Source organism: Magallana gigas, chromosome 8 (assembly GCF_963853765.1).
Source record: "Magallana gigas chromosome 8, xbMagGiga1.1, whole genome shotgun sequence".
Lineage (NCBI taxonomy): Eukaryota > Metazoa > Mollusca > Bivalvia > Ostreida > Ostreidae > Magallana > Magallana gigas.
Window position 1 is genome coordinate 7,998,554 of NC_088860.1, and position 12,091 is coordinate 8,010,644.

Sequence of the window (12,091 nt, forward strand, 5' to 3'; positions counted from 1 at the left end):
ATACATGTACTAATACTTAAAACTAAAGTTTTTCATCTCTATTAAGTCACTATCTTGTATCATTGTTTATTTTGATTGAAAATTACTGCCAGTTTTAAATTGCCAGTAGGTTTCCTTTCGAGTTCTTTTTCATTTCCTTTATAATTTTCGTTGGTTTGTGTACATGCATAAAGCCATGCATGTACTATGTGATAATACCTGATAATTTTTTCATCCAAAGCAAGTTTTGACAAGATATGTTATGTTCCATGAGTTTTTTAAATGAAGTACACTAACCAAGATACTCAGATAAAATCTAGAAACAATCACAACATTCTAGTGTAAGTTGTACAACAGCTAAATGTATATCATGTATCTAGATTCACAGACAGATATTCCCAGTTTGTAAACTTTATACCATATCAAATATGGTGAAGTGAAATAGCTACCAGAAATCATACATATATCTTAAAGGGGCATGGTCACGATTTTGGTCAAATTCTATATTTTTGTTTTTTGTTATTTACAATGATTAAGGAATGCATTTCTAATGATCAAACGAAATTCAAGAGTCAGTCGTAGAGTTATAAGCAAGATACAGAGCTCATAATTCTTTGTCATGTAAACAAAGCTGTGTCCTGTTTTTGTTTACATAGGTTCAATATACCAGTAAGAAATCTATTTTAAGCTAATTTGTCTGTTTTCTTATTCCTTTTAAGCATAAATAAACAGTTCCTAACGTTAAACTGGAATTTTTACTTCAACATTCAAAATGTAAACAAAAGCTTCTTTTTTTTTACATAGCAAAGAATTGTTAGCGCTGTAACTTGCTTATAACTCAACGAATGACACTCAAATTTTGGTTGTCTATTAAAAATGTCTGACTGAAGTACTGTATTTTAAAAAATTGGAAAAATATTTTTCTACCAAAATCGTGACCATGCCCCTTTAGTATTCTTCTCATCGAGATGCTCAAAATATAATTAAATATTGAGTAAACACACACTAAGGAAGAACAGAAAATGGATTATCAATATTTGTCCTTCTCTCAATCTCAATTGCACAAACACTTCTTCTTACAACACAAAACACAAGTATCAACATGATACTGATAAAGAGATTACATGCATCCCATTCACTTCTGCCAGTCTCTTGTACATTGCTGAATTGTGAAGCACCTGGATTGTGACTGGGTTTTATTTATGTGGTCATGGACATGTGACTTAGTCCTTTATTTAGATCTATCACACCGGTAGCATTCTCCTGTAGTATATCAGTCTTGGAGTCTGCCATTTTGTTCCCTGACCCTGAGCTGTCCTTGACCTCACCAGATGGGGTTGGATTTCCATCAGATTTGTTTGGGGCTTTAGGCTTCCTTGCTCCAAATATTGTGGACCCAACGCGAACATTGGTAGATCCCAGTTCAATCTGCAAAAAGAAGTGATAAGAACTTATAATAAGAAATGATACTACAGTATCTACATTTGTTGCTTACTATCATGTGAAGTGTTAACAATATTATTCATATTATTAATAATGTTTTGGCATCTACAGAAAAATATACATCCTTATCTTGTTTTGTCCTAGCTGCCCAAAAATAAATAAAGTTGAGCTAATCCAAAATGTTGAATTTACACATGTATCTCACTAAAAACAAGAATGAAATTAAAAGCAGGGGTGAAATCTGTCACAAACATCATTCATGATTATAGGTAAAACTAACACTGCAAAAGGTAACCCTATTTACCACATGTTTTTGATGAGAACTTCACTGTAGTAATAAAACCAAACTTATTTTATCAAGTCCATATATATAGTCTCTGACCCCCCTCCACTTTTAGACCATGGCATATCAGGGACCCTTTACATGGTTGGTTAATGAGTTTACCTAAGAGAATCCAACACTGACAAATCAAATTGGGTACAGTAGGGAAAGGTCGCATAATTTAAGCTATATGCTTGGTTTGAAAACTTACTGCATGTTCAAAATCTGCTGACATCCCCATGCTGATTTCTACATTTTTCTTGTCTAGCTTCAATTCTTCACACAGTCTTTCTCTGCATTTTAGCAGTTTCTGTGCACATAAAAATAAAATGTTACGGTTTTTGAAAAAAATATTCAGAAAATGGACAGTACATTTCTATATGATATCATTCTCAGGAGGAATTTTTGCAAATTTGAAATGGCAACAATATGCAGCATAATACCAATAAATTGAATAAGATTACCAAGAAATCTGGGTTAGGTCCCTTAGAGAGGTCGTGATCAAAGGACCCAATAGTCATCAGACCAATAAATTCCAGGTTAGGACAGTTTTCCAGAATGTTTTTGACCAAATTCACCATATCTTCCTCCTTACATCCCGATTTGTCTAAAAACATCAGATCAAAAATTGAAATTAAATTTTTTTCTGCATCAAAAACATATAGCATTTATTTGCAAGTCTACCTAATAAAAAAATGAGGTAATAAAAGATTACAGAGCTCACCAAGATAAGGTCTCACCTTGATGAGATCACTTTATTATATCATATAAAAATTATGGTTTTTGATCTTTATAATGGTTTGACACAATATCATAAGATCCTATGTTACAATATTGTATCACATTACATCTAAATTTCATACTGTCATTATTGTATTATACAATATTTATCAATACACACAACTTTATAAAACAATATTTTATCTTATGATACAATATAATATTGTGTCATATGATATAATATGATCATAACATACAATATGATAATGTATAGTATCATGATACAATTATGTTGTACTACTGTAACATATGATATAATATAATTGTTTCATATGATATATTATATTGTATCATATGATATGAATTATTTATTTATTATCAATTATACATTACTAAAATGTATCATATCATATGATAAAAAACTGTACTAAGTAATATTTATGCATTGAATCATGATTTTTTGAAAGTTACAGTCTCATAACTGCAACGGGGTGTGCATACAAATTAAGTAACGCTTGTTAGTGCGTTATGAAAATTTGAATGACCACATCGCTGCAGATATGAGACTGTATCTTTCAAAAAATCATGATTTAATACTCATATTTACATTTTTTTAAGTTCTTGCCTTGTCTACAAATGTGATTTTTACCTTAAAATTTTATCTTATTCTATGGGTAAGTTCATATCAATGGAAGAGCTACAGTAACAGCCACAAGTGTGAACTTTGATTTTCGCTTGTAACATTGCAGTTTACAGCGTTCAATGTTTGTGACGTCATAATAAAACTCGTAATTTTAACATTTGAGTACCCTGTGTGTATAACAGTGTTATAAATGTCATAGCTTTCAACACACTTTACAAACAAAAAAAAGAATGTAAACATAATATTGTATTTATATGATATTATGTAATATGATACAATATTACATCATACAGCTTTGCATTATTTCATATTATACAATATCATAAATACAATATCATATCATATGACAAAATATCTGTTTCTGAAAAAAGTTACATGAACCAAGAAATTTGGTCAGGACAGCATTTTTTCCAACATTCAAACCTGCATTTACATTACATGTAGCTCCAGCATCAAGATAATCAAGATCAAGTTCAGTATCTGAAGCTACCTTTATTTGCACATCCATAGCTTTATTAACTGTTTAACTGTGACTAGGTATGAACAGAATTTACTTCATTTCATAACCAGCTCAAAGAGCCTAACACAGTTTGAGGTGTTCTAAAATCTTAAACCTGCCTAAACAACTAGATAATCAAGATCACTCCATATCTGCAGCGGCCTGTGATTCATTTACATAGTTAAATCATTGATGCAAGTTTGAATAAGTACTATTACTTCCATTAACATGTGCCCTTACCTCCTCCTCTATCCAAAACCTATGGCTTAGATTCAGCAACCAAGCCTGTGGAGTGCATCAGTATCAAAAGATGCATAATCTATTCAAGTTTGGTAAATATTAAACCAATCTAATAACTAAGAGTTGTCTATTAAAGAGCACCTGCTCCAAAAACTTTAACCTTTAATTTTATTTGAATCTTTTAACCAATAAATAAATTGCAGTCGAGGGTGGATTTTATATCAATGACAATAAATTTGCAATTCAGTCATTCAAGGAAAATTCATAATTATAATTCAAGATTATTTGCAACAAATAAGAAATCTTCTAATAGAAAATAAAAGTAATCTTCTGAATAATTAATGGAAGTTTCTGGACCTACTTTCTTCCATGCTTGTATTGATCTGGATCATCACTTTCAGCTTTCCTGCTTTTTTTCTTGTCTCCCATTGTTTGTTCAATGTTTCTGCAATTTTGTTTGAATCCACCGTCTCCACCATGTAAAGATTGGGACAGGCTACAAATGTTGAAACAATCAATTGAGTGTTCTCTAAATGCAAGTATTACAAGTAGGAGAAAATATAAATAGACCACAACATTCAATCAAGTTCTTCTAATGCGATTCCTATAACAAGAAAAATTCATTTAAATCAGCATTTGATTTTACAATAAACATGCAGCTTTTAAAAACTGATACATGTATTATAATTACCACTATTATTTACCAACAAGAACATCGTTTTTCTCTCCCTTTTTTTTAAAATGTCAATTTTGTTCTTCTCATCCTTTAACAACACAATTACAAAACTTTGACATTACAGTTGGGGATTCTGGCTCCTAATCGCCCATCACAAACAGATAGTCTGCTAGCATTAAAATACAGATTGCTTGGCTTTGTATTTAACGGTTTATTTGGATAAATGAGTAATGCATACTGGACAAAGGCTGTGGACAAGGGCATATCCTTGGTTGAGAATGGCACTTCTCTCATCATTTTTCTTAAAACCCTCTTTTATACTTCTACAAATCTTTCTAATCGAATGATAACAACACATTCTTTGGGAGAGGGCAGTCTATTAGTTATGAAACTTGTGCTTAATAAAAATATGTTTAAAATCAACAAATTCTTTCTCATATGTACATGTACACAACATATCGGTATTTAGTTACACCATACTGATACAACTTTATCTTTTAATGTATTTTTTTTTAATGTTGTTCAGTCAACATGCAGCTATAAAAGTATAAGGAGGGCCCAGGTCATTGCAATGTGTCTGGCTTTGTGCTTGCATCCATTACAAAAAATGATACATTCTGTTTTTCCGTGACCAAGTGTACCCAGTGCTCATGTACTTACAGACTAAAGAGCCAGTTTTGTTTTTTTGTAGATGTCCAATAAAATGCCAGTGAATGTCTTTGCACTCTGATAGAATCTGAAAGATAATAAATGTTTCCATGTTAGTGATTCAACTTTTAACTTTTTCTTAACTGTCACACATTGTCAAATGTGTCAGATACTTTTTGGTGAATAAAAATACATGTACTTAAATAAATCATGTTTTCATACAAAAATTAGACATGTATTTCAAATCATCCATTCATTCATACTTTATTTCCTCAGTATAGAGATATAAAATTCATGCAAAAAATTATTGTATAATATCATATAAAACTTAACAAGAGGCCCATGGGCCACATCGCTCACCTGAACAGCAGTTCCTTGTAACATTACATTTCGTAGCATATGCTTTTTCTATTTTAAACATTGAACCCCTTTCTGGGGACCCAGTTATGGTCCGAGGTTTATGGTTGGCTTTAACAACATAAATAGTAACATAGGAATTAAAATGTGTAGCACTGCGGTGGGACCGCACGTACACAACCTGAAAAAGAAGAGAAGAGTTCCACTTCAAGAGGAATAACTCTCAGACTATACAGAACATCAAGAAAGATAACTCTTGGTTCCACTACATTAGAGTTTACACAATTTGAGGATCCTTGCAAAGTAATCTCACAAACTGTAGCATTATAGTTCTCGAGAAAAACTTTTTAAAAACATTTTCAATATATTTTTCTATGTTAAACTTTGAACCCCTCTTGGGGCCACAGTATTAGTCCAGTGCTAAAGTTTTAATTATTTGGAATCTACATTATTTAAGGATGCTTGCATAGTTATCTCACAAGCTGAAGCATTATAGTTCCCTAGAAAAAGATTTTTCAACATTTTCCCTCTATATTTCTATGCTAATTTAAACTTTGAACACCTCTTGGGGCCCCAGTATTAGATTGAGGTCACGGCTTTTTTAATTTCGAATCTACACTATTTGAGGGTGCTTACGTAGTTATCTGACAAATTGATGCATTGTAGTTCTCGAAAAGAAGATTTTTAAACATTTTCCATATATACCGGTACTTCTACATTTAACTTTAAACCCATCTTGGGTCCCTAGTATTAGTCCAAGGGTCACTATTTTAAAACTGTTGAACCTTCATTATCCAAGGTTGTATGCATGATAGTAATCTCACAAATTGAAGCATTGTAGTTCTCGAGAAGAAGATTTTTTAACATGTTACCTTTATATTTCTATAATAAACTTTGACCCCATCTTGGGGCCCCAGTATTGGTCTGGGGTCACGATTTTACCAATTAGGAATCTACATAAGCGAAGGATGCATGCATAGAAATTCCACAAACTAAAACATTGTAGTTCTTGAGAAGAAAATTTTGAAACTTTTCCTTTATGTTTTTTAAAATGTTTAAATTTTGAACCCCTCTTGGTGCCCATCAATTGTCCGGGAGTTACAATTTTTTGAATCTACATTATTTAAGGATGTACATGTATGCATAGTAATATCCAAAACAGTTGCACTATAGTTCTTGAGAAGAAGATTTTAAAACATTTTCCTATACATGTTAAAATCTAAACCCCTACTGGGGCCCCAATTTTTGTTCGGGGGTCACGATTTTTACAATCTTCACTATATATACAACCTTTTGTGTATGTATTGGCATTTTTGGTGAAGTGGTTCTTGAGAAGAAAATTTTTAAACATTTTTCATATGTAGTTCTATGTTAAACTTTGAACCCCGCCTGGGGCCCCAGTTTTGGTCTGAGGGTCACGATTTTTACAATTTAGAATCTTCATTATACATTCAAGCTTTTGTGTAAATATTGGCATTTCTGGAGCAGTGGTTCTTGAGAAAAAGATTTTTTAAACATTTTCCTATGTATTTCTATGTTAAACTTTGAACCCCGCCTGGGGCCCCAGTTTTGGTCCAAGGGTCACGATTTTTACAATTTAGAATCTTCACAATATATACAAGCTTTTGTGTAAATATTGGCATTTCTGGTGCAGTGGTTCTTGAGAAGAAGATTTTTTAAACATTTTCCTATGTATTTCTATGTTAAACTTTGAACCCCGCCTGGGGCCCCAGTTTTGGTCCGAGGGTCACGATTTTTACAATTTAGAATCTTCACTATATATACAAGTTTTTTGTGTAAATATTGGCATTTCTGGTGCAGTGGTTCTTGAGAAGAAGATTTTTTAAACATTTTCCTATGTATTTCTATGTTAAACTTTGAACCCCGCCTGGGGCCCCAGTTTTGGTCTGAGGGTCACAATTTTTACAATTTAGAATCTTCACTATATATACAAGTTTTTGTGTAAATATTGGCATTTCTGGTGCAGTGGTTCTTGAGAAGAAGATTTTTTAAACATTTTCCATATGTAGTTCTATGTTAAACTTTGAACCCCGCCTGGGGCCCCAGTTTTGGTCCGAGGGTCACGATTTTAACAATTTAGAATCTTCACTATATATACAAGCTTTTGTGTAAATATTGGCATTTCTGGTGCAGTGGTTCTTGAGAAGAAGATTTTTTAAACATTTTCCTATGTATTTCTATGTTAAACTTTGAACCCCGCCTGGGGCCCCAGTTTTGGTCTGAGGGTCACAATTTTTACAATTTAGAATCTTCACTATATATACAAGCTTTTGTGTAAATATTGGCATTTCTGGTGCAGTGGTTTTTGAGAAGAAGATTTTTAAAGACATGCACCCTATACTTACTGTTTCGCAATTATCTCCCTTTTGAAAAGGGCTGTGCCCTTTATTTTAACAATTTATAATCCCCTTTCCATAAGGATGCTTTGTACCAAATTTGGTTAAATTTGGCCCAGTGGTTTTTGAGAAGAAGTTGAAAATGTGAAAAGTTTACAGACGGACGGACGGACGGACGGACAGACAGACAGACAGACGGACGGACGGACGGACGGACGACGGACAACGGGTGATCAGAAAAGCTCACTTGAACCTTCGGTTCAGGTGAGCTAAAAACATTACACAAAATTATTTTGATACATGTACCGGTACACATTTCAATAAAAGTATAAGCTAGCTACGAGATACATTCACATTTCAATAAATTTAAAGCTAAAGGTATGGGACATCTACACGAAGGGAAATATTCTCTTTAAGAATAAACAATAAAATTACCTATAATCTTAATTAACAATTTAGCAAAGTAAGCTCGGCCAATAAACCTCTATAGTCAAATACTGAATAACTGAAAAATTTAAAACCTCTTATAAAGAACCATTTTAACAAGACCTTGGACTTTCGGTTACGTCAAAACATGTTAAAAATGAAGCTGTTTCAAGCAAAATATGCACCGATTGCGTAGTCTTAGCTCAAAAGCCAGACAAATCTTGTTGATTTCAAATAGCCATGGCTGAGTGGCCAGCGATGAAATAGAGAGGCCTACACCACATTGCTGTTTGACACAACTACCGAAAGTCCCAGCTCTTCTTAAAATGGTTCTATTCTGAATATGGTGTACTGAACATCAATATCTCAAGGTGTTGCATATTGTCCCTTGCACTAATACCATCTTTAAGGAACCAGGTCACAATTTTTAAATTGGTTGCCAAGCTAGGCATATGATTAAATACTCTAGTGAAGCTAGAAGTTTCAACTCAGATTTTTACCATGTTCCATTAATGGCACAGACGAACAAGGTCATTTACCTAGCTGTCAATTCCCTTACGTTAATGGAAAAGTAGAACAGAGCACTTACCTCAGGGTCAATGGCCTTCTTGGCAATTTCGTTGACCTGTTCACATACAAGCACAATAATCTGATTATTATAGCATTGAATCATGATTTTTTGAAGTATACACTCTCATAACTGCCGCGGTGTGTGCATACAAATTGAGTAACGCGCGTTAGCGCGTTATGAAAATTTGTATGCACACACCGCGGCAGTTATGAGAGTGTATACTTCACAAAATCATGATTTAATGCTTATATTTACATTTTTTTAACTTCTTGCCTTGTCTGCAAATATGAATTATACCTTAAAATTCCGATCTTATCCTAAGGGTAAGTTAATATTAATGGAAGAGCCACAGTAACAGCCACAAGCATGAACTTTGATTTTCGCTTGTGACGTTGCAGTTTACAGCGTTCAACGTTTGTGACGTCATAATAAAACTCGTCAATTTGACCTTTGACTACTTGTTGCATTTAGAGGCATTTGAAGATCACAGAATTTAATGGGAAAACACAGTAGAATGTAAATATTCAAATTTAAAAGAACAATGAGCTTATTTCACTGACATCTAAAATTGATAATATTCAAGAATTAATTTTTGTGGATTTTGTGAAATATACAGTTTTATGGACTATTTCATTTACAATAGTCCTTTAATACATTTATGTTATCCTATATACCGAAATGGATACATGTATTTGCTAATACATGTATTGATTGACTCCATGATAAAATGTACTTTATTAATCATCAATATCTAGAAATAAATAAGAAAAAATATTTATAGTATGAAAATTTAAAACATTGCTATATCATACTGATATTCTACATCTATTTCAAAATGGTCATTACATAGTTTTCCCCGAAGTGCCTCTGTCCATTTCTGTAGGCCTCCACAATACTGCTAGGGGGCTTTGTCTTTGATACTGCAACAAGCCTGGTGGGCAAACTGCTCAACTCATCACCTGTCTAACATCAATCAAGAAAAGCTAAACTTCATAAACATATCAGAAAATGCAGTTGTGCAGTGACAAATAAAATATCGAAAAGAACAATATTGTAGTCTTCAAAGACTTCTGAATACTAAAATTGGATACAATGTCAAATTGTGTCTTTTTAAATCACTATATATTTAAAAAAAAAACTTTTTACATTTCATGTTTTCTTCCATTTAATCTTTCATTTTAACTTAAACTTTATAAATTAATTGATAAAGCTCTATTTTTGCATTACAAATATACAACTACAATTGATTTTTAATCAACTTTACTTGGCATTCATCCAAATAAAGCAAAATAGGCATTTTCTTTTGCAAATTTTTAGTGTTTTTTTCTTAACTGTTAATTACACTATTGAACTATGTTATTCATAATTAATTGTCCATTTCAGCCTTTTAAAAAAATATTAATTATACTGTTGCTGTTGTTTCATAAATGTTATCATTCGCTAGAACCCTTACACTAATGCAATCTGCCCCAGCTGTTCCAGTCACCCCGTAACACAGTAGACAGACTTACTTTCTAGAAAGTCAGTCAGAGTTAGCTATTTTTATCCTACTTGTCTTGTGGAGCTATAAAAAGTACATACAGCGGAAAACCAAAACATTCAAATTTAGACAATCACATGATGATTTCAAAAAACCTTCAGATTATCATATGCTTATGCATCCATTTCCTTATGTATACAGAGTGATTAACAAAAACATTTGTTTTTACAAATGCCTAAGAGTAAGACAGCATCAGAAAGTGACAGTTAATTGGCAATACACCAGCTGCAATCTAGGTCAGATAATTTTGTCTGTTTGGCAGAAATATAAGCTTATTTACATTTTTAAAAAATCACACATGTCAAAAATGTCTTGTGAATGAATGTATAATTTAGACTTTGTTTTATTGCTTGACCACCCCCCCCCCCCAAAAAAAAATCACTTAAAAAATACCAGAAATGGCCCTGAAAGTTGTTGTAATTCTAGCTAGCTTTTCCACAGGTATAGGTACAGTTTCATAAAAAAAAATTATACACTTAGTGGATGAACATAGTTTGGGCACAAAGTTATTCAAGATTTTCAAAATACATGTATCAAGCAAATGTGGTAAACGCATGCAGTAACTTAAATTGGGACAGAGTATAGAAATAAAAATAAACTAGAAATAAATACATGTATGTGAAGTGCGAGTTTAATTTATAACAATGGACATTTGCCAACAGGATAACATTCAAGGTGTTATCTATGGGCCATAATTATATGTATAATGAACTACACAGTTTGAATACTTTTATAAACTACCGGTATACCTCAACATGCATGATCATTGCTATGAATATGAAACACATCTAACATTAATGCATGTATCCAAATATATTTACAGTTTTGTTTTCACTATTATCATCTCCTGTTTCTTTGCAGGTCATCAGGAATCTTTATTATAATGAATCAAGATAGCAGAGAAAAAAATGGAGCACCAATTTATCACATGACTTGATGAATTATTATTTTTTTTTCAAATAGTTGACCATTAAAATATTGTAAAGCAGTTTATAGTGGTTTAAGGCGGTTTCAAACAAGAGCGGATTTGTTGTTTAGGACATAATTGTGATTGATAAATCAATTATATGATTTTTTAAACATTTTATAAAGGTCAAACGTGAAATACCATTATACAACACAATTTACACAATTTCACGCCTCTAGTTGTGTTGCATTGCTCATGCAAATTCAAATGCACGTGTGGCGACACATGAAACAAGCAAGGAGTGTAACGTGCCTTGTTATACACAAACTCATTCATAACCAGATAACTGAGCTGCATTCTCAAAGCAAGAAAAAATTGTAATAACACAAAAACACGAAAACCAAGTAATATCTCACCTTCTTCCTCTTTTCAGTGGCAGCTTCTACTTTATCCAATACACACCTCAATGCAGACGATATTGAAGACATTTCCCTGCTGGTCAGTTTACGGATCATTGCGTTTGTTTTGAATGGACATTCTCAATGTCGAACCCGATTTGTTTAGAAACTGTGCCCTAACGGCCTAAGGAGAACCAGTCAAACAAACCACCTACTCGGAACTACTCGGATGTCTCTCGAACCATTCGTAACCGATAGTCTCCAATCGTAACTACTCGGCCATTTCCGTCACCGCACTTTTTATCGGTTACGGAAAAGGGCGAGCGTGATCCGAATGCGATAGTCTCGTTCAACCAGACGCTCGG

General features: G+C 32.8%; 1 protein-coding gene across 1 annotated transcript; it reads right to left on the reverse strand.

Annotated features, from left to right (window-relative positions):
* Positions 1-985: 985 nt before the first annotated feature.
* On the reverse strand, positions 986-11,921 carry LOC105335686 (pyridoxal phosphate homeostasis protein). Its single transcript, XM_034474127.2, has 8 exons — positions 11,745-11,921; positions 9,728-9,844; positions 8,900-8,935; positions 5,183-5,258; positions 4,208-4,342; positions 2,209-2,351; positions 1,956-2,054; positions 986-1,407 (listed from the first exon to the last, which is right to left on the reverse strand). The coding sequence occupies exons 1-8, from the start codon at positions 11,841-11,843 to the stop codon at positions 1,180-1,182; spliced, it is 933 nt and encodes a 310-aa protein (XP_034330018.2). The 5' UTR covers positions 11,844-11,921; the 3' UTR covers positions 986-1,179.
* Between the last annotated feature and the right edge of the window lie 170 nt (positions 11,922-12,091).

Bases quoted from the DNA above. Each gene is read 5' to 3' on its own strand.
- LOC105335686 (XM_034474127.2), bottom strand. From the start codon at position 11,843: ATGATCCGTAAACTGACCAGCAGGGAAATGTCTTCAATATCGTCTGCA. The intron at 5,259-8,899 runs GTAAGTGCTCTG...ATTATCTTTCAG, and splicing joins AGAAGGCCATTGACCCTGAG to ATTCTATCAGAGTGCAAAGA. The intron at 1,408-1,955 runs GTAAGTTTTCAA...TTCTTTTTGCAG, and splicing joins CAGCAGATTTTGAACATGCA to ATTGAACTGGGATCTACCAA.